Below are 21377 nucleotides of genomic sequence, written 5' to 3' on the forward strand. Positions count from 1 at the left end.
AGTCAATTACAAAAAGCAACTTTACTGGAAACAGCCTATATTCTGTGACGATATCTATAACCATTGACAATAAAATTCTGGCATCCCAGGTCCTTGGGAAGGACTCAATGTCTGGATAAAACAAACCAGTCAATAACACCTGTCTGACTGTGTAAACAAGAAATAATAATAATTTGAACAGCAATTTTAGCATTTTAAATTAGATACATCTTTGGGTCTTGACAAATAGATTATTTATCTATCAATCATATTTTTATACTGCCTGATGTGTAAATCCCTAGGCAGTGTACAAATGCATTCCATTATCATGCCAAGTACATTATGCATGCCAAGTTTCAAATTATTGGCCCACAGGAGTCAAATCTATAAGCAATAGGGCTTATAATGAGAGAACCTTTTTAATGCAATGCATCTTAACAGTCCTCTCCAATCATTTTGGAAAACAGAATTCTTGGATAATCTATATTATTAATTCCTCTAGACGGACCAGGGGGATGTGTGGGGATGTGGCAAGCTCTGCCCCCACTGCAGCCGTGACCAATGGCCAGCCTATCAGGGGCAACACGTGCAAGGGCAGGAGGGAGGAGCATGCTCCACGAGGTGGTTGGCGAGACTCCACAGGGGTTGCAGTTGAGGGAGGTTGCGGCTGAGGGAGGTGAACAGTTGGTCAGGAGGTTGGGCGGGGGAGGGCAGGAGAGACTGAGGGGCAGGAGGGGAATGCGTGGTGGGCAAAGCCCCGCCTCCTGTTGGAGACTGGGGCAGAAGGTGGGGGGGGGGCCAGGAAGGCCTGAAGGTAGCGGGACTGTACTGTCGCACAGATGCTGTGTGCGGGGTCTGCTAGTTATTCCATTAATTCATGTTGAATGTGTGAAGTAGGAGAGTGAAAAGGTTTCAAAATTATACTTACTTTCTCTCTTAGATGGCATCAGGGTATTTTCATAGAAGTCATTTTCAGACACTTGCCCCGGATTGGTTGCACGAGTACTATAGCACCTGAAACCTTTAACTGGGAGAGAAAGAAAATACATCAGTAGAGAATACAGATTGCTAGTCAGAGCAGCACTGGCTGATGTGGAGCCACATTGTCTTCTAGGCTAAACTCATCCATCACCATCCCTTACAATATGTGGGCAGCTTCACATTACTGCCGCAAAGGTTCCATGACCATCTTGAAGGGGAAACCAAAAGCTTTCCCAACCCATAGTTTTATCATCAAGAATTAGAAGTTCAGCAGCAAGGCAATCCTCATCACAGCTGCTTAAAATTAGGTTCAGGAGAGTTCCGTGAAAAAACCCTAGTTGGCCGTTTGAATTAACACTGACTTCAAAACTAGCAGACAGATCTGGCAATCTCTGCCATTTTCATCACAGATCTGTGCAACTTATAACCTACCATAGTCCACACAGCCTTTCAGCTTTGTGCCCCATTGAGGAATGTCCTTACTAACTAATTAATCAATCAATCAATAAAAATTCCCACAAAACTAAACGAGCGCGGCTGGATTTCTTCTTGACGATTTTTCCACTGACTCAAAAAATAGGCACCTTTCAAAGTGCTAATTATACTAGCACAGTAGTTCAAGCATTGTGAAGATGAGGAGTTGTTTCAACATTCTATCATGATAGGCAGGGCCAGCCCACTCACTAGGCCAACTAGGTGGTCACCCAGGGTGCCAAGTGGGCAGGGATAGTGAGGGCCTGGACGATGTGGGAGCCGCCAGCCTGTGCCCTTCATCCACATGGACAGGGTACACCGAGGGACAATGTGTGCCTTTCAAGCGGACCAGTGGGTGCTCCCCACCATCTCACCCGACCTCCTCCCCTTCCCTCCACAGTGCAGCTTCCTCCTCCTGCGGCTTTCACAGTGAGTTACAATGGTGTTACTTATAATGTCATTGTAACCCACCATGAAATGTGGAGAGTGATGGCCGTGGCAAGGGTGAGGAAGAGGGCTTGCCATGAAAGCAGTGGGATTTGGCAGTGGTGGCCAGGAGGGTTGGTGGGTAGGCAGGCAATGGCAAGCCTCTGTCTGCTGTGCCTGCGATGCCTGCCATGCACACCGCCTGCACCCACCGTTCTTGTGGTAAACTACAGTGATGTCAATATAGACACAGAGAAAGCAGCAGAAGAAAGTGGCCATGGTGGCTAGGGATGTGCACAAAATCCGTTTGCCCAGTTTCGTTCGAGTCATGTTAATCATGACTCATGTTGAACATGAGTTCGATTCATGCCCAGCATGTTCGATTTTGGCATCCCAAACAAGGGGCCTGTCTCGGTTTGTCTCACTCAGAGAGGCCTCACTCAGAGAGGCCTGAAACAGGTTGGAGTGGTCTGGGGGAGATCGGGAGGGGGAGGCCGGTGGTTGGAGGGGGATCTGCTGGAGAATCAACCCCCCCACACACACAGCTGCAGCAACACTAGCAACTCCCGAGACCACAGAAGCCCTCAGAGGCAGTAAGTCCACCTCCCCGCCCAAATTAACATCACCGACACCCCCAAACCAAGCCTGAACTGGCTGGGGGAGGGGCTTGGCTCAACTTTGAACCGAACCAGGTCCAGTTTGGATCAAGGGTGAGCTCTTGAACTGGTCCAGTTCGATGTTAAACTGGCTGGAGGTCGAGCCGGTTTGCACATCCCTACTATTGGCTGCTGCCAAGGTCACCAAAAGGGCAGATGACAGGGAGTGCATGCCTGCCCTCTCTCTTGCTTCACCTGAGGTACCCCTGAGCCTTGGACCAATCCTGCTTATAAGTCCTGAGCTTTCTATCCTATACTATAAAAGCCTACAGCGTGAGGCCGTGCTACCCGTGTCTTTTTGGGCCCAAAAAGATACGGCCGCCCAGAGATGGGCAGCCATGTTGGACCAGGCCGCCGCCAACGGGAGCAGAGTGCTGGCGAGGCAGCGGCAGAGCCACTGCCTTGGCCAGAGGTGGTGGTGGCCGCGGTGGGGCGACTGGCCCCGATGGCAGCAGCGGCCACCACGGCGAGAGAGCTGGGAGGAGCAGAAGCGGCAGGCCGAGGAGAAGCGGCCGCCACCAACGCCAGGAGGAGAGTGCGGCCGAGGTGGTGGCCGAGGCGGCGGCGGAGCCGCGGCCTTGGCCAAAGGTGGCGGTGGCCGCGGCAGGGCAACTGGCAAGAGTGCGGGTGAGGCGGTGGCAGCCGCAGCGGGGCGACTGGCCCCGATGGCGGCCGCGACCTCAGCAGGATGTGGCGGTAGCCGCGGAGGACTGGGCCCACTTGCCGGGCGGGGGGGGGGAACTTTGGGGCCTGGCATGCAGGCTGGCATGAGAAGAAGAAGAGAAGCAGCCGCTGCCGGGCGCAAGGCCCGGACGAAGTGAAGCCCCTCCAGCCCAACACCAACTTGCAGCAGCCTATCTGGCTGCTGCTCCTGCGGCTGCTGCTGAGTGTCTCGGGAGGAGAAGGGAGGAGGAGGAAACTAGCACCCCCCCACTGGAGACCGTTATTTAAACGGGCTGAAAACTACTAGTTGGCTATAAAATCAAAACCATCTACTAGAGTGCTGTGATCAGTAATGATGTTGTGCAATGTCACAAATTGTGCTCGCTTCTAACTTGCCCAGTAACCCACACTTTTCTTTGGTCTTTGAGACCCAAATAAAAGGGGGGAAGATGGAATGCCTGGCAAAGATAGATAGGTTGTCCATGTGGGTGTGCATGGAGGGCAAGTTGTAAGTGAGCACAGTTTTTGATATTTCACAATGTCATTACTGATCACATGGCCCATCTGTTAAGGCAGCGGTGTCAGTTGGGAGGTGGGCAGGATTTGGTTCTAATGCACCTCTAGGGGGCCATCTCTGCTTCATGCCAGCACCTTCTCACACCTGCCTTGTGCTGCTGCCTTCTCAGACTCTGTCAGGACCCAAGGTTAAAACAAACAATATGCTTGTGACCCTTTTATTTATTGTAAACCCTTTCTTTCTTGATTACACTGCCACCACCAAATTAAATCCTAATTTGGGTTTCTAGCACTAACTTTGATATTGTGCCGGAGCGGTAACGTGGGGAGAGGTAAATAAACACAGTTGAAACAGTTTTAAAGTTCCAAAGCAAAGCAAACAACTCATTCATGTGTAATAGCTTCAGCAGTTTCTTATTCACCACAATGTATGGTCAAATGCATAATGGTTTGTGAGACCAAATAAGAAGCTTAGAACTGGCAAGCTTGTACACCGCCTCTTATATTTCAAATTTCTTTTCAAACTCAGGCACCTACATAAGATCGTGTCAGTGCATCAACAAAGGCTTTGCTTTCAAGTTACTGAGGTGACTGTTTAGAAATAACAATCTTCTTTAGACCTTCAATACTTTTATTGGGATATGTTACTAGCAATGCTTTTCTGCTGGCTCCCAGGGGCCCCCCAGCCACTTGAGTTTGAGTCTCCAGGCTCAGAGATTTCACTCTTGACATGCACAGGAGCCTCACAGCATAATGAGCTCTCCATTTATGGTACATGGGGACAGGTCACTTAGTTAACAGTGGGCTAGTCGCCCCCAGATTCAGCTACTAACAAGCAAATTGGACAGGGGAGCAGATACACGCCCTCCCTATGTTGGGACACCCTGAGTAGACCCCAGAAGTCAACTAAAGCATGTTAACTTACAGCCAAGGCCACTCTGCACTCGGAGTGAACCTCTCTGGGCCCCTCCCCTCGTTTTGCAAAGGATAGCAGCAAGTTAATGCACCAATTAACTCAGCAGGGGGCCTTGGCTAGCCACGTGGGAATAGGGATGTGCGTTTCGTTTCAGATACAAAATGTTTTGTGCACAAAGCAGGCCATTTCGGCTGTTTTTTTAGCCAAAACAAAACACACAATGCTCAAACCCAAAATTTTGTAGCCAAAACAAAACGTCCCTGTTTTGGATACAAAACATTTGTTGTTTTGGCTGTTTTGGAACTCCATTTTGCAATCACAAAAAGTCTTTCTCCTTCAGTCTCCATTTTGAGTTTTGACATCTGTTTGAATTTCCAGCCCTTGCAACCCACAGATTGGCCAGCGAAAGCATGGGCTGATCTGCTGGCTATTGCCTCCTTATTCCTTTTAAGCAAATGTAAGGGTAAATTTTACCCTCATTGGCTAGTGGGGCAGTGTACATTTCATTGTTGTTGTTTCACACTGTTGTGTGTATCAATTGCATTTTGGGCAGGGTGGATATGGATGTGCATGACCTTTGGAAATCTGGCTAATATTTTCCAAAGCTCTGCTGTTGTTGATGTGTGATGTTGATGTTATTTGCGGTGGATTCAAGGCAGAAAGGGGGCTTTGGGGGCAGAAGAGTGGTTCAGGTGGTAGTGCCCCAATGGGTGCCTGCTGCCTCCCAGATTCCAAAGGAATTGGGAAAAGGGCTGAGTTTCAAAGAATTTCTGAACTTGACATGTCTTTGGGGCAGATTTGGGGCAGCAAGGGGACCTGAGGGGCAAAACAGTGGGTTAGGTGGCAGTGCCCCAAGGGGTGCCTGCCACAACCCAGATTCCAAAGGAATAGGGCAAAGGGATGATTTCTTAGGAATTGTTGAAGTTTACGCTTCTTTATGGTTCCCCCCAGGGAATAATGGAGGTTTCAGCAGACCCATAACTCCACCTGGGGGGCACTGGGGTGGCCAGGAGTGAGTGGTGGCATAGTGCACATAGGGTGCCAACAACCCCCATTGATTGCTAACCCATGGGGTGCTGGGTTTTGTTGTTTCTGAGGTGTTCTGAGTATAGATTCTCTGGTAGCATATGAGATTTTCAACAACAAACCATGAATCCACTCTCATATGCTACCAGAGAATCTGAATCTACACTCAAAACTTCTCAGAAACAACAGAACCCAGTACCCCATGGGTTAGCAACTCATGGGGGTGGTTGGCCCCCTATGTGCTCTACACCGCCACTTGCTCTGGGCCACCCTGGTGCCACCCAAGTGCAATTATGGGGCAGGAATTATGGAGGTCCATCATTCCCTATGGGGAAGAACTTTACAGACACACAAACTCCATTGCATCTTTAAAAATCAGCCCTCTGCCCAATTCCTTTGAAATAATTTTGGCAGCTTCCTTGCCCCCACTGGGCACTACCACCCACCCTACTCAGCACTGGGCCACCCCCTTCCCCCCAACATGAACCTATACTTTTGCTGAAACCTCCATTCTTCCCTATGGGAAAAATCCTATACTTCAAAATTCCTCCAAAATCAGTCCTTTGCCCAATTCCTCTGAAATTGGGGTGGTAGTTTCCACCCATTGGGCACTACCACCCCCACCCACTAGTTTTCCCCCGAGGCCATTTTTTAAAATCCAAAATGTTTCAGATTCGGATTTTGCAATTTTGAACAAAAAACAAAATTGGGGTGTTTCGGATTGGCTGATTTTGAATAAAGAACAAAATGGAAGTGTTTCGGATTCGGGCCAAAAATAAAACAGAAAAACAAACAAAACGCACAACCCTACTGGGGAAGATGGTGTGCTGAGCCTGTTGCTCGCCCTCCAACTGAGCCTATTATTTAGCTTTAGCCTGTTTAATTTTGCCAGAGCTCTGTTTGAAGCTAAGAATTTATTATATCAGAATGTCTAGAAAAGGTCCACAGCGAAAAGGAAAAGTTTTCTGCAGTTTATATTCTATTGTTACCATTAGAAATAGGGAACCCTCCAAGAGCTCTGAAGGATATTTGGGAAGTGGATTTGGGAAGTCCTATAGTGTAAGAGATTTGAGATGCCCCCCAAACTCCCTTTCAATTGGAAGGGATGGAGGTCTCCAAGGTCTTAAGTAAAAGAAATCTGTAGGTTCTTGTCAAAGGCTTGGCTGCTATGATCCCCAGATTCATGAAGACATGAATCAAGACAATAGAAGAGAAAGTAAATGGCAATCATTATGGAAGTCTGGGGGATTCCTGTCAGCTTCCATCCAAGAATTACAATGGAAGAATTACAATTTTACATCAGTAGCATTTAACTCCAGTAAAATTAGCTTATATCTCTCATAATTATGCTGTTCAGTGTTGTAAGCAAAAGGGAACATTTTATCATATGTTGTGGTCCTGTGAAAAGGTGGTATGTTTTTGGCAGAAAATATTTGGAGAAATAAGAATTATAATGAAACAAAACATTGATTGTTCTCCGGAATTAGCATTATTACATATTTTTGTAGGAAATAGTGCCAAGTTAAAAAATAAGGAACTTGTAATTTTTTTAATTCTGGCAGCAAAAACAAAAATTGTTCAACGATGGAAATATTCTGATCAATTAACAATTGAGCAATGGCATAATAAGGTGTGGTCAATTGCACTTTTACAAAAGATCACTGATAAGATCAACTTCATGCAGGCTATGAGAGTAGAATAACAGTTTCACTGTGTTTGGGTAGATTATATTTTAGGATTGAGCCCAAAATGTTTTGGGCTCAATTTTGGAGGCCATTATAAAGGCCTCCAAAATGTTTTGGCTCCGGGGGCCGCTTTGGTGCTTTGGCGCCAGCAGGGGTAGTTCTTTAAGAGTGGGGGAGGGTGCACCCACCCCTCTGGCCGCATTTTCCCCGCTGGCGCTCCATTATTTCTAAGCCACTTGGGGTGGCAGCGTTCCTCCCTGCCGCCCTGTTGTCCTCATCGGCTGGAAGTGGCCAGAAGTAGCAATCATACGTGCACACGGCAGATGGTCACGTGCATGCAACGGGCACACGTAAGATCACTATTTCCGGCCACTTCCAGCTGATGAGGAAAATGGGGTGGCAGGGAGGAACGCTTCCGCCCCAAGGGGCTTGGAAATAACAGAGCGCCGGCGGGGGAAATGCGGCAGGAGGGGTGAGTGCACCCCCCCCCACCCTTAAAGGACTACCCCCGCCAGTGCAGAAGCAACTTTGGGCACATCCCTATTATATTTCTTATATTAACAGTACTAGATTTGATTCTGGATTTTCTTGTGACTTTTGGAAAACATGATTGTTAAATTAATTGTGTTATGTTACTGTTCTATGTTATTATGTGAATACTGGAAAAATAAAACCAACCCCCCAAAACACCCCAACAACTCAGCAGGAAGAATGCAGATAAGGCTCACAGAGGTAATGCTTCCCCCTCACGACAGATGTTGAGTCAGCGATAAGGACCTCGAGGTGTACCCATTAAAAGTACTGATTGGATTATTTGCCTCTCCATCCATGTAGATTTCCCCTTCTCACATCTATGCACTCTATTCTCATGACAATCAGCCTTGGCTTGCCTCAGAAGTTCCCACATTGTTACACCCAGGAGAGCAATCAGCAAGAATGGAATCCTTGCCAGGCCCACCCACACACCTTTTCCACAACAAAGGTCAATTGGAATGTTCCCCCAAGACATGAACTGGGGTATATCTGGCCCCAATTCCATGATTCAGTGTGCTCTTTGCATACAATCTACCTTGTAGTCATCAGCTGCATGGATGATTTACTGTTCACAGGCCATAGTGCATGGACAATTTACTGTTCACCTCCTGCTTGAACAGCAGGTGGAGGCTGTATCCAGAAGTGCTTTTGCCCAGCTTCATCTGATTCGCCAATTACGCCCTTGCCTTGATTGGCAGGCATTAATGACAGTGACCCATGCCCTTGTTATCTCCCACTTAGATTATTGTAACGCTCTCTATCTAGGTTTATTTCTGAGGATGATTGGAAAGCTACAATGGGTCCAGAATGCAGCAGCTCGCCTACTCATGGGTGCCAGAAAACATGACATGGTAACACCTCTCCTGCAGTCATTGCACTGTTTGCCTATTTGCTTCTGAGTTCAATTTAAGGTCCTGGTTTTGACCTTCAAAGCCTTGCAGGGTTTGGCGCTTGTCTACCTACAGACCCGCCTCTCCCATCCAGTTAAATCCCATCTGGTCAGATCTTCTCAGATGGCCCTTTTGTTGGTCCCTGATTTCCGAGAGGTTTGGGGTGTTAGGACCCGTGAAAGGGCCTTTTCGGTTGCTGCCCCACTTCTCTGGAACTCCCTTCCCCTTCAGATTTGTTTAGCTCCTTCCTTATTGATTTTTAAATCTCTATTGAAGACTTATCTTTTTTGCCAGGCTCTTGCCCTGTAGTTTATATATTTGGTTTTTTCTTTTTTGTTAGTTACTTTAGTTTTTAATTTAGAGTGTAATTTTAATGATGTCTTGCTTTGCATGTTTTTGTACACTGCCCAGAGTCTTCGGCATGGGCGGTATATTAAATGTTTCTAATAAATAAATTAAAAAATAAAGAAATCATGCCAGCCTGTGTACAGTTCTTCACGCGACTCTCCACATCAGCTTTCTTGCCCAGCCTGATCTGCCCAGTCTCCCTTGCAAACATAGGAAGCTAGTTCCAAGGAAGGAGCACCCTCGTGGATTCATCTTCCCAACTAACCCCTTCGGTCTCGTTGCACCCACCTTTGCCAAAGCTGTCCCTAAGGATCGAGGTCCTTCATTTGTTCCAGGAGCTCTGAGGTATTTTCCATCCAGATCAGGAGACATGAGCATTTGCCCCTCTCTGGCCCCATCCCTATCCCAACTCTCCTTTTTTAAATCCAACCACCTCCCTCTCAGTGTTCCCTCTAAGGAGTGTGCATGTGTGCATGCTCACACATTTTTTGATGTCCACTCATTTAATTTTAGATCCCACTCAGGTTGAATCAGGAAGGCCCCACTCTGAATGCACTTGCACACACACTGCCTTGATACTGCCGCCCAGAACAAAACTCATTCAGCACATAGATGAAAAAAATGAGAGAGAACACTGCTCCCTCTCTAAAAGCCTTTTTCTCTTGCCTACCTGGGAATTTATACAATTAGGACTTGAAGATAAAATGCCTCTTTGCAGTTAAACATATCTTGAATAGAATTGCCTTAACCACCTATTTCTTTGTGCTGTACCCCTCCCTACAATAAAGACTTCCCTTTTTAAAAAAAACTTAAACCTTGCCTCAGTCCAATCCCTCAGGAATTCTCTCCAGGAGGTTTCTAAGTTTAAATTTCTCTTCATTCATTCATTCATTCGATTTCTATACTGCCCTTTCAAAAATGATTCAGGGTGGTTTACAATAAGATGGATCCCTGTCCCCAAAGGGCTCACAATCTAAACAACAACATTTTTTTTGAAAGTACATACTAGCCAATCACCACACACCTGCTTTGATGGCACTGCCTTCTTGCACCAGCCTTTCCCTTTACTCAGTCACTCACCCACCTTCCTCTTCACTCACTAATGCAGGGGAAAGTGCCTCTCATCACCCTCGGTCTCCATTTTCCTCCTCCTCTAATTTTCTTCTTTCACTCCCATCCTTGCTTCCGCCTCTCACTTGCCCTCTACTCTTGCAGTGGAAGGTGCCTCTCTCCACCTTCTCTGTTTCACCTCCTCCTCCTCCTCCTCCTCCTCCTATTTCTCCCTCTTTCACTCTCTTCCTTTCTTCCTCCCTACTCTCTTCCTTCTTTTCCTTGCCCTTCTGTCTTCCTATCTAATCCTATGTTCCCCGCCCCTCCCCTCAGAAGGGAAAACAGGGAATGGGAGCCCTGGGTGCTATGCTAGTTCAAGCATGGGACAAGGACTTAGGAGCACTGAGTTCAAATCCCCACTCAGTCATGCAACTGAGTGACTTTGGGCCAGTCACACTCTCTTAGCCTAGTGTGTGGTAAGGATAAAATGGCCTAGTGTAAGATAGGGTAAAAGAAGATGGAGAAACACATGCAACACCCCAAAACCAGTAGAGGAAGGATGGGAGAGGAATAATAATAATAAAAATTAATACTGCTTCAGGGATCTGCCAGGATAGGGCTTTCCCCCTTTCCATTCTAAATCCTAGCTTCTTCTTTTCAGGAATGAATTCTACAATGTCTCATCCTAAAAAAAAGTTGCAGAAGCTTAGTGATAGCTTGAAGACACCCTGTCATATCTCAGCCCAACCAAAACCAGAAACTTCATCTCACCCAAAGTGCAGCAAAGCAGAACCAAAACAATTAGAAGAATCTTCATCTTGCTTAGTGTTGTCAATGCAGCTGAAAAGATCGATGAGATCAAGAGGAAAGTAGAAGCAGCCTTCAAATCAGCCTCTTCTCCACAGAGAAGTAAGTGCTGACTATTCAAAGCACGATGATATAGGGCATAAATCAGTGAAAGGAAACACCCACTTATTGGAAAGCAAACAGGAGGTGGTTATATACTGTCATGATGCAAGAATCGAGTGATTTGCATATACTTTATTTGTATGCCAACCTTTAAAAATAGGATTTGCACAGAGCAGTTCACAGGAGAAAAATGTGAACTGCTAATTGAGCAGAAAGGAAGTAAAAGGAAGTCTGCAGCAAGAGAAAGATGTAGCAGATACAAATGTACAGCTCTGTAAACAGGTACAGTCATTTACATGTGAAACTGGTACCGTCATTTACATGTGATGCTGAATGCAGGTACGGTCCACTTCCTATCTATACCATGCATTTGAAGGGTCTGTATCCTGGTTCACCTTTAACCTTTTAACATTCATAAACATGAGCAGGGGCGGAGCTATCATTGGGCAAATGGGTTCAAAGAACCCGGGCTGTGCCCGATCAGGGGCCATGCTTCACGGCCCTGTCACACCCTCCGTGTCTGACTTCAGACATGCGGGGGTGTGCTAGTTTAGCTCCTGAGCGGGGGCAACACAGCCCCTTTGGGAGCTAAACTAAGGCTAGTGCTGCGTTTGGAGCGCCAGCCCGGAGCGGCTCTTCCCTGCAGAGCCACTCATGGGCTGCGCTGCGAATGCAGCACCAGACGAAGTAACTCCTGAAGGGGCCCTGATGTCAGACACGGGGTGGGATCAGTGGGGCGGCCGCCAAGGCTGCACACAGGCTGCCGGCAGTCCCGCTCCACTGCTGAACATGAGTATGAAAGTACAGGCATCTGCACACTCATAGAGCATCATTTCTGAATTGGGCTAACGTGCAGGTTGCATTTAGGGATGCACAGGCATCCTTTTCCTTATCCTGGAGCTGTCTGCCGATTTGCTTCCATTCTAAACAGACATGCACAAATTGTCATTGCTTTGTCAGTGACTGATGCAATCCCTCACAAAGCAGCCCCAAGTGTGCCCTTTGCTGCTGCCTCCATTCCCTTCTGCCCCAAAGCAACCCAGGAGCTTGCCTTGGGGTCAGGGAAGTCAGTAGCCCTACTAGATATGCTGGCTGCAGGTGCTCCAAGCCCCTCTCCGGCCAGCCTCCATTGCCACATTCCTTTCTTTCTGCCTCTCCTCAGGAACCGAGACACTTTGCTTGGACAGGGGTAAGGCTGGGGTTTTGGCAGCAGTGGGTGTACCAGACAGAGATGCTGCCAAATTTCTCTTGTATCAACATCTCTCTCTCGAGAATTGGAATTTCTTTCTACAGGAATGGAAACAAATTCAGCAGCTTTCTTAACTGTTTTGCCCTTAATTTCTCACTAAGGATATCCATTTGATGTTGTTATTTTCTCCCTTTCCCCAGATGTCATTGTTGTGTTGTGATTTCATTCTTATCTCCATTCCTTTGTTTTCCAACTTGCCTCTTAAGAGGCCAAAATGTTTTGTCTTAGAACCATTTCCAGTTGGAAATGCATGAAACATTATGGTGTCATTCAGGGATAACTGAACTCAGAAGCCATTCACACAAGCACACAAACACACACACAATGGCAGTGTGTGATCGTGCACTTTTATGAATGGCTACAATGTGAGAATGACTACAATGTATGCGTGTTTTGTGTGAATGGCAGCAGAGTGTGTGTGGAATGGCTGCAGTGTGTGTGTCTCTGTGTGTGAATGGCTGCAGTGTGTCTGTGTGCTTGTGTGAATGGCTGCAGTGTGTGCACCCACACTTTGCCTAGGTCTTTCAGTGAGACATTGGGCTGGGGAGGGATGCATCCAGCAGACATTTAACAGGTGCAGTTTCCCTAATCACTTCCTAGAAATGCCCTGGATGAATTTCTGCCTGATGCTTCTCTGATTAGACAAAGTGTGGGTGTGGTTCTAAAGCCACCATCATATACCAGACTCTACCAAATCTTCACATCCTGTGTGGTGCAGAACTTAAGATGGGCCCCTTAACTTGCAATTTCCATTCTTTTTAGAGCAAGAGTCAAAATGTAAAGCATCTTAACTCTCATTTTAAACCAGAGGGTTTTGGATTACTGATATATTTTGGCAGTCACAACGTTTTGGGTGCATTTCATTTATGAGCTAATGTGTGTTGCTGAATTAATTAATTTCAAAACATGTTCTTTTGGCCTGTGTGTTTTTGTTCCAGAAGCAGAGAGAGCTGTTCTCTCCTACCAGTTCCCAGTAGTACACGTCTCTCTATATGTAAGGACACGTCAGAAGCTGTGTTAGCTGCTGGCCTCTGGAGCAGCAGGGTAGGAACAGAGGGCAGGAGAGAAGAGATACTAGTCATAATCTTTGTTAGACAATAGCTGCTGGCTCTCTTTTATGCTATGCTTGCTATATTTATATCCCACCTAAATCATATGTCTCTGGGAAGCTCACAAGAAAATACAAATTACAACAAAATAAAAAGACTAAAACCACAATCATTTACAATTTTAAACAATATTAAAACTATCAAAACAGTATCTAATTAAAAGCCTGGGTGAACAAGTGTTTTGACTGCTTTTTAAAAAGTTGTCAGAGTTGGGGAGGCTGTTACTTTGGCAAGGATTGCATTCCAGAACCTCAGGGCAGCAATGGAGAAGGCCTGTCCCTCATTAGCCACCAGACAAGCCGGTGGCAACTGCAGACAACCTCTCCTGATGATCTCAATGGGCAGTGGGGTTCATAGCGAAGACAACATTATCTTAAATACCCAGAGCATGGGCAGCTTAGGGCTTTATAGCTTATAACTAGCACCTTATATTTTGCCCGGAAACGTACCAGCAGCCAGTATAGCTCTCTCAGTACTGGAGTGATATGGTCTCTCCGAGATGACGTACAGACCAACTTGGCTGCTGCATTTCTGGACCAACTGCATCATCCGGGCTACAAGCAAAGGAAGCCCCATATAGAGTGCACTGCAGTAGACAAGTCTGAAGGTTACCAGCAGATGTACCACTGTTCTGTGGCCATTTATCTCAAGAAACGGACACAGATAGACTATCAGCAGAAGCTGATAGAAAGTACCTATGGCCACCGCCTCAACCTAGGAGACCATTTGCTTCGAGGTTAAGATAATACAGATATGTGCTTACAGAAGAAGAGGTGTAGGCAATCACAGACACTCAAGGCACTACTGTTGAAATCCCATTTGCAGGTATTTCCCAGGACCCAACAAGCCTATACAGAGTTCAGAATTCCCTTGCTCAGGGAGTCTGCAGCCATGTTAGGTGTTGGCCCGGCAGTGCTAATAATGATTTAAGCGGAGCCTAATAAGTGCACAACACACACACTACGGATGTGCGGTTCGGTTCGGATTCGGAGGTTCGGGTCTGAACCGAATCGGGTCCGTTTTGGGACTGATCCGAACCAAATCCGGGCCTGTTCGGATCCGAACCGGTTCGGAAAATCCGAACCAGTTCAGATGTCCTGTTAGCTTCAATTGACTGTCTTTAGTGTTCTTTTTAAGTTTCAAGTGTGTCCTCCATTTTGTGGCTCCTTCCTGAAACATTTGCTCCTGGCATCCATTTTGTGAGGCTATTTTCAGGCATTGCATTGGCCGCGCTATTGATCCTTTGATTGGCCAGAATGAGTCCTTTGCTCTGGTAGGCTGCTTGGCTGTTGTACTGTTGAGAGCTGGCACCCTGTTGGCTGTGGGGGGAGTGCAAAGGTGGGGGCTCCCAAAGGAGGGAATTTCAAACCTATATAAACCCAAGCCTCTTGCCTAAAAACTTATCTTTGGCTGCAGTTGTGGGATCATCTGAGACCCTTGCTTGCTCCTTTGCTGCTGGTGTCTGACTGTGAGTCCCTGACTGTGTCCTGTGTCTCTCTCTGTGTTGTTGTTGTGTGCCACCTTTTTTAATCTTTTGTCCACCTGCCCTCTCTGTGACTCTGTCTGTGTGTGTCTGTCTCTGTCTGTCTCTTCTCTATACTTACTTTACTTTTTTCTTAAGTTCCCCCAAATTTCCCTGTTGTTTTTCTTTGTCTGTCCTGCTTTCCTCCCCCTCCCCCTTTCCCTTCTCATCCCTCCTCCTTGGGCCTACCCTCCCCCACTCCCACCCTCCGCATTCATTGTTTTAAACGTTCGATTTATTATTGCTCTTTGTGCCTTCTGCCTTGTTTTTGTTCAACTTTTTGATTTTCATTGCATTCCATTGGTTTCATTTATATATTGCTGCTGCTTTGGTTGTTTGCTTTAATTGTTAACTTGTACTTTGCATTTTGTTGCTGCTGCCTGCCTGAGTTGCCCCCCCCCCCGAGAGGATTCTGTTGTTATTATAGCCAATTTTTGTTGAGATTGTCCCATATAATCTATTTTGGTTCTCTTTTGGTGGTTGGTTGTTTGCTCTCTCCCCCCGCCCCGAGACTTGCCCAATTTGCTTTTGCTTGATTCTTTCCGATTGGTTTTCATTCTGTGTTCAACTAGTTTTGCATTTGTTGATTGATTTGAATTGAGATTATTATTGCTCCTTGTTCTTTGTGGCCCTCCCTGCTCCTAATTTGCCCCTCCCATCCAGAGACCCAACCAAACCCACCCCACCCCACCCCACCCAGCCCACCCCCCTCGCATCCAACCTTCTCCCCATCGCTGCTGCCCGCCAGAGTTCAGTTTTGTTTGTGCAGACTTGCTTTGCAGTCCATATTATTATTTCAGCAATTGTTTCATTGTCTCTGTTTGCTGCTTCTTAGTGGGCCTTTTTGCTTGGTTCCCCCTCCCCCCACCAAGATTCTGCTGGTTTATTATCATTCATTGGTTTAGAATTGGGTTTTAAACTTTTTGGATTGTGTTTGTCCCTACTCCCCCCGATTGATATATTGATTGATTTGCGCCCCTCCTCTTCCCTGCCTGCTCCCCCCACCCTCTCCCCTCCCAGACTCCACACCCAGCCCAGTTTCTCCCCCCTCGCCTCCAGCCTTCTCCCCATTCCTGCTGCCCGCCCGAGTTGTTCTACTTTCTCATTTGCTGTTTGTTGCCCCCTCCCCTTCCCCCCAACACCCCCTTGCCACGCACTAACCCTAACCCAACCAACACACCCTCTGGTCCCACCATCATCTTTTTGCCCCTGACTCCCTCTACATACCCCAGAGACCCCTCGCCACACACTAACCCTAACCCAACCCACACACCCTCTGATCCCACCACCTCTTCTTGCCCCTGACTCCCTCTACATACCCCAGAGACCCCTCGCCACACACTAACCCTAACCCAACCCACACATCCTCTGGTCCCACCACCTCTTCTTGCCCCTGACTCCCTCTACATACCCCAGAGACTCCTCGCCACACACTAACCCTAACCCAACCCACATACCCTCCGGTCCCACCACCTCTTCTTGCCCCTGACTCCCTCTACATACCCCAGAGACCCCTTGCCAAACACTCCACCCCCCAACCAACACACCCTCTGGTCCCACCTCTTGGGACTGCTGCTGCCGCTGTCCTCCCCCCACACCTGAATCCCCCCTCCCTGCTGTGCTCCTCCTCCTCTCTCTCTCTCACTCCTCCCCTTCCACTTCCTCCCACAGCTGCAGCCACACAGTAGCCTACCTCCGACCTCACCTGGAGGCTGCCATCGGTTTTTTTTTCTTTTGAAAGTTTTTTGTTGATTTCATTTGTCTCTGCTTGGGGGTGAGTTGAGCGACACAAATAGTGCTGTCTCCTCACTTCTGCCCCTCCATCGTTGACCTACCCCGGTTGCCTGTGCCTCGTGCGGCTGCCCTGTTGTGTCCCAGCCCAGGGGTGGCTGACTGGCGGCGGTGCATCCATGACCAGCAGTGAGCGGCAGGAGAAGGACTGGAAGAAGAGGGGTTAGTGCGTGTGCAATTGTGCACTTTTTGTTGCCCCCTTTCTCTCCCTAGTTGGCGGTTTTAAATAGGGACACCCCTATTTTGAAATGCATTTGGGTTGTGTGGGGGGAGGGACCCTTGGAGATGTACTGTTGTGACTTGTGTCTTGCTTGATGAAGATATTGCTGCTGTGTGTTGTTGCATTGCATGCAGGTGAGGTGGCTTTTTAACAGGTTACCCACCACACCACCACACCGTCGCCAGGTCATTATGTTTGGAAGATATATATGATTATGTTCATGCTGCCAAGTGTTTGATGCCTGCTTGCTTGCCTTGGGCGGCAGACAGAGTGCGTGGGTGGGCTCTCTCTCTCTCTCTGTAAAAGTGAAGTGCAATTTGGGTTTTGTGTCAGTGAAAGTTCCTATAGGCTGGATCTGCTCATCATCATCAGTTCGCCAAAGAAGGGTTTCCTTCCTGGAGTCATTCTAGTAATCTTTGAAAGATATATGATGATGATGTTCCATCCATGCTGGCTGCCATCAAGTGTTTGCTGCTGCTTGCTTGCCATGGGCACACTGGCAGAGTCAGAGTCAGAGTCAGAGGGTGGGTTCTGTGAAAGTGCGACTGGGTTCTGGTTTTGGTTGTGTGAAATTTAAAGACATTAAATAGGCTGCATTCATTGCAAGGTTGATGCTCCCCCCACAGCATTACTTGTAAACCACCCCCCAGAACCATACCACACTGTGTTTCAGTTCACTAAATAAGGGTTTCCTCCTTTGATCTGCAGGTTTCCAAGCTTTGACTGCGTCCCTCCCCCCCCCGATAGGTGCTGTGCCCTCCCCCCATCCATTCTCCCACAAAATAATAAAAAGACTTGCCACCCACACCACAACTACTCCACCCAACTGCCCGTGCCACCCACACCAGGGGTCCACCCTTTAATCCCCAATTAAAAAAAAACCTCCCAGACCCATCTCCCCCCAATTGGCTTGACACCCAAATTTTAAAAGGTCACCTTCCCCCTCACTTCAATTGGCTTCCCCCCCATATCAAAAAGTCTTCCTTTCCCCCCTAATTGGCTTACTTTTTCAAAACAGACTTCCCCCCCGCTGGCTCCAAATCAATTGGGGTTTTTTTGCCCCTTCCTCCAACCCCCTCCAAATTATTTTTTTGCCCCTTTCTGGCCTTACTCTTAAAGTCTCCCTCCTCCTAGATAACAACTAGAATGTCTCAGCAACATGAGCGCCGTGTGCCGGCCAGGCCTCGCACTAGGTTGCCAGGAAGAGGACGTGGGAGAGGCCAGGAGTAGGGTGCGCCTGCGGCACAGAGAGGGAGAGGATGCGGGGAGCCTGAGGACACCCCGGTCCTCTCCATTGGAGAATTCTTCGCCCCGGCTCCTAGTTTGGTGCGCAGGATTAATTTCTCCCCGCCTGCTGCCGGCAATCGCGGCGAAGGCAGAGGCGTTAGGGCTGTGGCGGGTCCCTCCTCAGCGGCACCAGGTGCTGCTGAGGTACCGCCAGTTGTTGTGGTGGAGGAGATTGAGGATGTGGAAGAGCAGGTAGAGGGCGGTGAGGACAGTGCAGCCAGGTTCTCCCTCCCTCTGGGGCCCCTTCCCCCTATCCTTTCGCCGCTCAGTGGCCCCCCCTCGTGAAGCCCGACACTCTGGTGGGGAGCAGTCTGGTGAGGTGGTGGAGGAGAGGCCTGCCTCTCCTCTGTCAGTGGAGCCGGGCCCTTCCTCTGGTGTGGAGGGCGGAAGGGGCGGGTTGGGTGGCAGCAGTGGGCAGGCAGCGGCACCCCCCCCCCAGGACTGCAGCCACCCTGCGAGAAACGGCCTAGGACGGCGCCCAGGGTGCAGGAGGCCAAGGGCAGTGGTGTATGGGCGCATTTTGAGGTCCCTCAAGATGCCCCATTCCATGCCCGCTGTGTCCACTGCAGGATGCAGGTCAGCCGTGGAAGGGACCCTGGGCACCTGGGTACGACGCCCCTGTGGAGACACATAGAGCGTCACCACCCAGGTCTCAGGGGACAGGCTGGCAGCGCTAGTGCTCCTTGTGCATCTGCCACTAGGGCGGACAGCAGCAGTGTGCCAGCCCAAAGGCCATAATGTGTCTGTCTGTCTGTGTGAATGGATGCCTAGCACTGTCTCTGTGTGTGGATGCTTGCTGTGTAGTTTGTGCGCTGTCTTTTGTCTGTGCTGTGTGTGTAGTCTCTGTAGTGTCTACAAGTTTTTTTCCTTCCCCCCTCCAAGACTCCCTCCCCCCATGCCTCCCTCCATCCCTCCCCTCCCCCTCCCCCCTTCCTCTTCATCACCCTCCATCCTCCCTTCCACGCCCACCTCACCTGCCCCCACCCCGGTCTGGCAATGATGAGAATGTGGTCTTGTCTGACTCTCTCCCACCGAAGCACACGCGTGATCACGTGTGTGCATAATATGTGGCTGACCAACTCTGAGCCGGACCCTCCTCCCCCTTCAATCCCCTACATCCCTCTCCCCCTCCCTCCCACTCCCCCCTTTCCTCCCCTCTCCCCTCCCTCCCTCCCCCCTCCTAGCTAGCAGCACACACACACACACACACCACCTGGTGGCAAACACCAGGACACATGCACTCACACTGGTGCCACCACTGTGCCTTGGGCCTCTCTGTGTCCTTGAGCAAATATGTGGTAGTGGACCAGAGAAGCATTTCTTTCAAGTAAGGCAAAAGGCACGCACTCTCACTGTGCACACACGAAGGAGAGGTGAGACGACAACTACTAGAACCAGCAGCAGCAGGTGAGTGTTGTGTTGTGTTGCTTGCCAATGCCATTGCCATGCTCCATGCTCAGTCTGCTGAAACTAAACTAACTATCATCCTCGCACGCAGCTCAGCTCAGCTGCACTCAATGCACTCACTACTAGACACTACAGCTGGTGGTAGAAGATGTCCTGGATTCTAACTTTCAAATCTGTGCTAGGATTGCCTCGCCTCCTCCTGCCTGCCTGTAATTGTGCCCTCTCCCCTTGCAGTTGCGCGTCGTGACGGGTTGGTGTGCGTGCGCCGTCTACTTAGCTCTCCTCTTGTTGGCTTGGTTGGCTTGCTAGGCACTGGCTGGCAGCAGCTGTTGGCTGTGTGCTATGCTCAGGCTGTGGTGCGTGTGACTGGCAATGTTGGCGTAGCAACACTGGTTGTGGTAGTAGTAATAGTAGTACTAGTAGTAGTAGTAGTTGTTGTTGCTGGCTGGGCTGGCCTGTGCTGACTCTACGCGCTTGGTCTGGTTTGGCTCGGTCCCCCTGGCCTGCCTGGACACGGATGTAGGGTGTGCGTGCGTCATCCATGGGCAGGAGGAGCAGCAGAAGAGCAGAAGAGCAGGTTGGCTGGCTTCTGTCTGTCTGTGGTGGCCTCAGTGGCAGGCACTGAGTGAGGCGGTGGCTTCTTTGGGCATCACATCACCCATCATGCAGAGCAGCAGGTCTGCTGCTCTGCTCCGCCTCCTGCTTCTTCTCTGTGTGTGTGCTGCTGTGCTGCTCCACTGCTGCTGCTGGCAGGCAGCAGCAGCAGTGGCCTTTTTGTTAGATCAGAGAATGGTGTTGTCTCTCTGAGTGTCATCTTAGTTGCTTGGGTAGGTGGTAGGTAGGTATTAAGGTGGACTGACTGGGTGTTACGTGTAGGGCGCCCAGAGAGAGAGGGGCAAAGAAGCTGGGGTGGCAATTGATGGGTGCCCCTAGCATTGTTGGTGGGTTTCTTGAAGAGAGAAAAAAAATCCCATTGGCTAGAATGGGGATTTGGGGCAGCCCCGTACCCGCCTCTGTGGGGTGGCAGCACCCCCAAAGTAGGTCCGGGGCCATGGCAAAAATGGCCTCAGTCCCTCCCGGCAATCCCCGGATAGATAGGAGTGATGGTTTTTTAAAATTAGGATTTCCTAAGGCATTAAATAACTTCCTCTCTCAGAGCTATGTGCTGGCTTTACCTTTCACCCACTGACATACATTCTATTCTTACAATTAGATATTATTTAATGCCTTAGGAAATCCTAATTTAAAAACCATCACTCCTATCTCTCCGGGGATAGCCGGGAGGGACTGAGGCCATTTTTCCGATGGCCCCGGACCCACTTTGGGGGTGCAGCCACCGCACAGAGGCGGGTACGGGGCTGCCCCAAATCCCCATTCTAGCCAATGGGAAAAATTTTATATTCAAAAATTCACCAATAATACTAGGAGCAACCAATTGCCTTGGGATTCTTGGGTTGGGGGACACCCATGGGTGCCTACCACCCACCCCAGCTTCTTGCCCCTAAGTGCTCGAGATAGGGAGTTATGGGCAAAATTTTAATTTTTTAAAAAAATTTGTAAAATATCAGAGGAAGGTCCAATCGACTTGAGGTTTGGGTGGTAGGTGGAACACAAGGTCAGCTTTAATGTCAGCTACTTTTCGAGATCCAAACCAAACCAGGGGGTGGTTTGGACAAAACCAAAACCGAACCACCCCCTCCCGGTTCGGACCCGGTTCGGATCCGAACCGAACTGGGCGA

General features: G+C 48.8%; 1 protein-coding gene across 3 annotated transcripts in view; it reads right to left on the reverse strand.

Moving 5' to 3' along the window:
• The window catches only part of LOC128347083 (uncharacterized), a 52158-nt gene extending 41089 nt beyond the window's left edge, over positions 1-11069 (reverse strand). For 2 of the 3 annotated variants that reach the window (XM_053301167.1, XM_053301165.1), the window contains exons 1-2: positions 10916-11069; positions 908-1006 (exon numbers count right to left, since the gene is read on the reverse strand). In XM_053301167.1, coding sequence (XP_053157142.1) covers positions 908-1006; positions 10916-10961 — 145 coding nt within the window. In that variant the 5' untranslated portion in view covers positions 10962-11069. Of the gene's footprint in view, positions 1-907; positions 1007-10178; positions 10283-10915 lie in introns of those variants that run through there. The other variant, XM_053301168.1, reaches the window with a different exon arrangement.
• Between the last annotated feature and the right edge of the window lie 10308 nt (positions 11070-21377).

This window comes from Hemicordylus capensis, chromosome 2 (assembly GCF_027244095.1).
Source record: "Hemicordylus capensis ecotype Gifberg chromosome 2, rHemCap1.1.pri, whole genome shotgun sequence".
NCBI lineage: Eukaryota > Metazoa > Chordata > Lepidosauria > Squamata > Cordylidae > Hemicordylus > Hemicordylus capensis.